This window comes from Echeneis naucrates, chromosome 23 (assembly GCF_900963305.1).
Source record: "Echeneis naucrates chromosome 23, fEcheNa1.1, whole genome shotgun sequence".
Classification (NCBI taxonomy): Eukaryota; Metazoa; Chordata; class Actinopteri; order Carangiformes; family Echeneidae; genus Echeneis; species Echeneis naucrates.
In genome coordinates this window covers 13,061,541-13,064,430 of record NC_042533.1, presented here as the reverse complement: position 1 = coordinate 13,064,430, position 2,890 = coordinate 13,061,541, and the positions used below count along the sequence as shown (strand labels likewise).

At 46.4% G+C, this 2,890-nt stretch overlaps 1 protein-coding gene across 1 annotated transcript; it reads right to left on the bottom strand.

The window, feature by feature from the left end:
- Positions 1-299: 299 nt before the first annotated feature.
- Positions 300-1,835, bottom strand: LOC115037079 (amphoterin-induced protein 2). The gene has a single exon (XM_029495553.1). The coding sequence runs from the start codon at positions 1,833-1,835 to the stop codon at positions 330-332; it is 1,506 nt and encodes a 501-aa protein (XP_029351413.1). The 3' UTR covers positions 300-329.
- Positions 1,836-2,890: the final 1,055 nt, after the last annotated feature.

The window sequence follows — 2,890 nt, the reverse complement described above, 5'->3', positions numbered from 1 at the left end:
AAATGCAAATGCCGTACAGTAACCATCGCTGCCTCTAGCGTATATATAATCAGGTGTGAATATTTCTCCTGGCCCATTAAAAAAAAAAAAAAAAAACACCCACTTTTAGCGCTGTGTATTTCGTGGTAGCATTTCCCCAGGGTACCTATAAAATTTCCATAATGTGAAAAATGGACACCAGTTACAGTTGAGACATAATTCAAATTCTGCCTACAAATACCCAAACCCTACAGTATACAAGTACTTCACAAGAATGGCAAACAGAAGACACCTTCACATCAAACAGATGTTTTCCTGTTCCACTGAAGACAGTGACAGAGTGTGCTTTGCTATGCCATGTGAACAGGGTCTGTCAGGGTCTGTCCCACTTTCCTACTTCCATTCTTGAGAATTCCCTCAGTGATAACATGGCCCAAGTTCATTGCTGGTGTTTTTGGACTGCCAATATCAGAGCCCTCTGCCTGAGGCTCTAAGAAAGCCACCCTCTTTCCGTTTGACCGCCGCTGTCCTGACTCGACTTCTCTAGGGTCTGAACAGAGGACGATGGCTCGTCCACCGCACCCTCCTGATCGTTCTCTGCACCGACAGGGGGTGAGGTAGAGGTAAAGCAGCACCAATATGATGCTGATCACACACGAGGCGAGGGTGGTGAACGCAGTGTTGAAATGCTCTGCACTGCTTCGATGTGGCGAGCCGCCGGTGGAAGCAGTGCTGAAGTTGCCAACCACCACCGTGACCTCCACGGACTCATAGGATTCATAGAGTCGCTGGCGGGCTGCAACACACCCATATGTACCAGTATCCTCCACAAGTGCTCCTTGGATTTCAAGGGTGCCATTAGGGAGAACTCTTAAGCGGGAATCTGGGTCATTGGTTGATGAATTGACTACAAATCTTGGGGTAACCCAAAACACCATCTGCCCCTCCTGGGTTGAAGAAGCCAGTCCTGGACATGGCACTCTAAAGGTTTTACCTGGCTCTTCTTGGTAGGTCTTTGTCACAAGGGGCATATCTAACGCTCCCTGCTGGCTACAAACAGGCCCTTGTCTTGAATCGCTCCTACATGGAGTTTCCCCTTTGAAGTCCATCACGGGGTGATACTGTTTCCACATCCAGAACTCTAGCAAGGCGAGTAAAGCACAGTCACAGACCAAAGGGTTTTCCTGTAAATAAATTCCATCTTGGTGGGGGAGGGACAGCAGACTCTGGACAGGCACTTCAGAGAGCCTGTTGTGCGACAGATCGAGAAAGGTCAGGTTATGAGGGCCTCCGGGTTCCCAATAAATCCCCAGAGGAAAAGTGGCCAGTCTGTTCCCAGAGAGGTACAGCTTCTGCAGGCTGTGAAGGTCTCTGAAGGTCCCTGGGTTGATCTGGACGATCTGGTTGTCAAATAACAGAAGCTCTTCCAGTTCCTTCAACCCTGTGAAGGTGGACAAGTTGAGCACTGCCAACTGGTTGGATGAGAGGTCCAGGTGGAGGAGATGGGGAGTGACAGCGAAAGCATTCACTTCAATTCGACTTAAGGAGTTTCGGCTGAGAACTAGCGTAGCGAGTCTTTCAAATGGTCGGGGAACCCAGTCCGGCGGCAGCGCAGAGAGATTATTGTGGCTCAGGTCCAAGCGTGTGGCATATCTCGGGAGATCAAAGGGCAGCATGGACAGACTGCGGCCACTGCAGGAAACAATATCACTGGCACAAATGCAGGGGGGAGGACAAGAGGCCACGGAGCTGGGGAAGCCAAGACACAGGAGGAGCAGCAGGGCAGCAGAGGCAGGGTTGGAATGACTGCCTCCAATATCGGTCCCACTTAAACACTGTGATGCCGTGGAACGCATCCTGGTTCTCCCACAAGCTGGGCTCTCAAGGTAGCTGCTTCACTGCTTGTGCACATGTCAGGTTTGCAAGCCTCTGATAATGTCAGGCTTTTCTGGACTGAAGAAAGGAAACAAGGAAGATACAGGGAACAAAGAAATGAATCTCCTGGTGTGTTATACCACGTGTACAAGTACATGTAATAGTAAAAATGCCAACGTATTGTCACTTAATCAGTACGACGGTACTCTTGACAACCACAGAACTATATTACACATTATTATCAGCAAACCCAGATAAGCAATAACAATAACAACACACCGTGACAGTTTCTGAATAAAACACAAGACAGAGAAAGGCATTGCACGCACGTAACTAAAAATAAATAATAATCCACATTTGAATACAACAGCAATAGCTGCTGATGTCACCTGCACATGACAACTGTTAGTTCCTGCCGGAACAACTGTAACTTAATCCATACAGGTTAGTAATCTGTACTCCTCCCCCGTGTCCCAGCAATACAACACAGTACTGTCTGCTCCCTGACATGGCACCAACCTTTTCCAGTCACTTTCATCACATTCTGATATTTACTATCCATTGGCCCCACCCCCTGTTCATCTCAACACTTTTCTTTCTCTCTGTCTCTCTACATCTATCTATCTATCCATCTAGCCAGCAAGATATCAAAAAAAAAAAAAAAGTTTTCCCTGCGAACCATTGGACTTTTTCTTTTTAACTTTAGAACTGCAACAATTAGGCAAATTCGTTCTTATTGTTGCTACCAACAATAACAACAACAATAATAATAATCAGTTCTTAAAGCAGAAATGCTGATTATTATGTGGCTGCATCTCCCACAATGCCGAGGACGATCTGTTACGTTTTATTTCGGCGTATATTGAACATGTTTTCAGTTTAGTCGACAAAACAAGGGCTAAAAAATATGTGACCAGTTTCAGTGTTCTCTGAGTCTTTGTAGCCCAAACATATCGATTCTGAAAGGACTTGTTCCTGTCAGTCCTCGTAAAGTTTACAGCAGTCATAAAAGTAGCCTTAAAAAACGCGCAAAGAA

Coding starts and splice junctions, on each gene's coding strand:
- LOC115037079 (XM_029495553.1), bottom strand. CDS start 1,835: ATGCGTTCCACGGCATCACAGTGTTTAAGTGGGACCGATATTGGAGGC.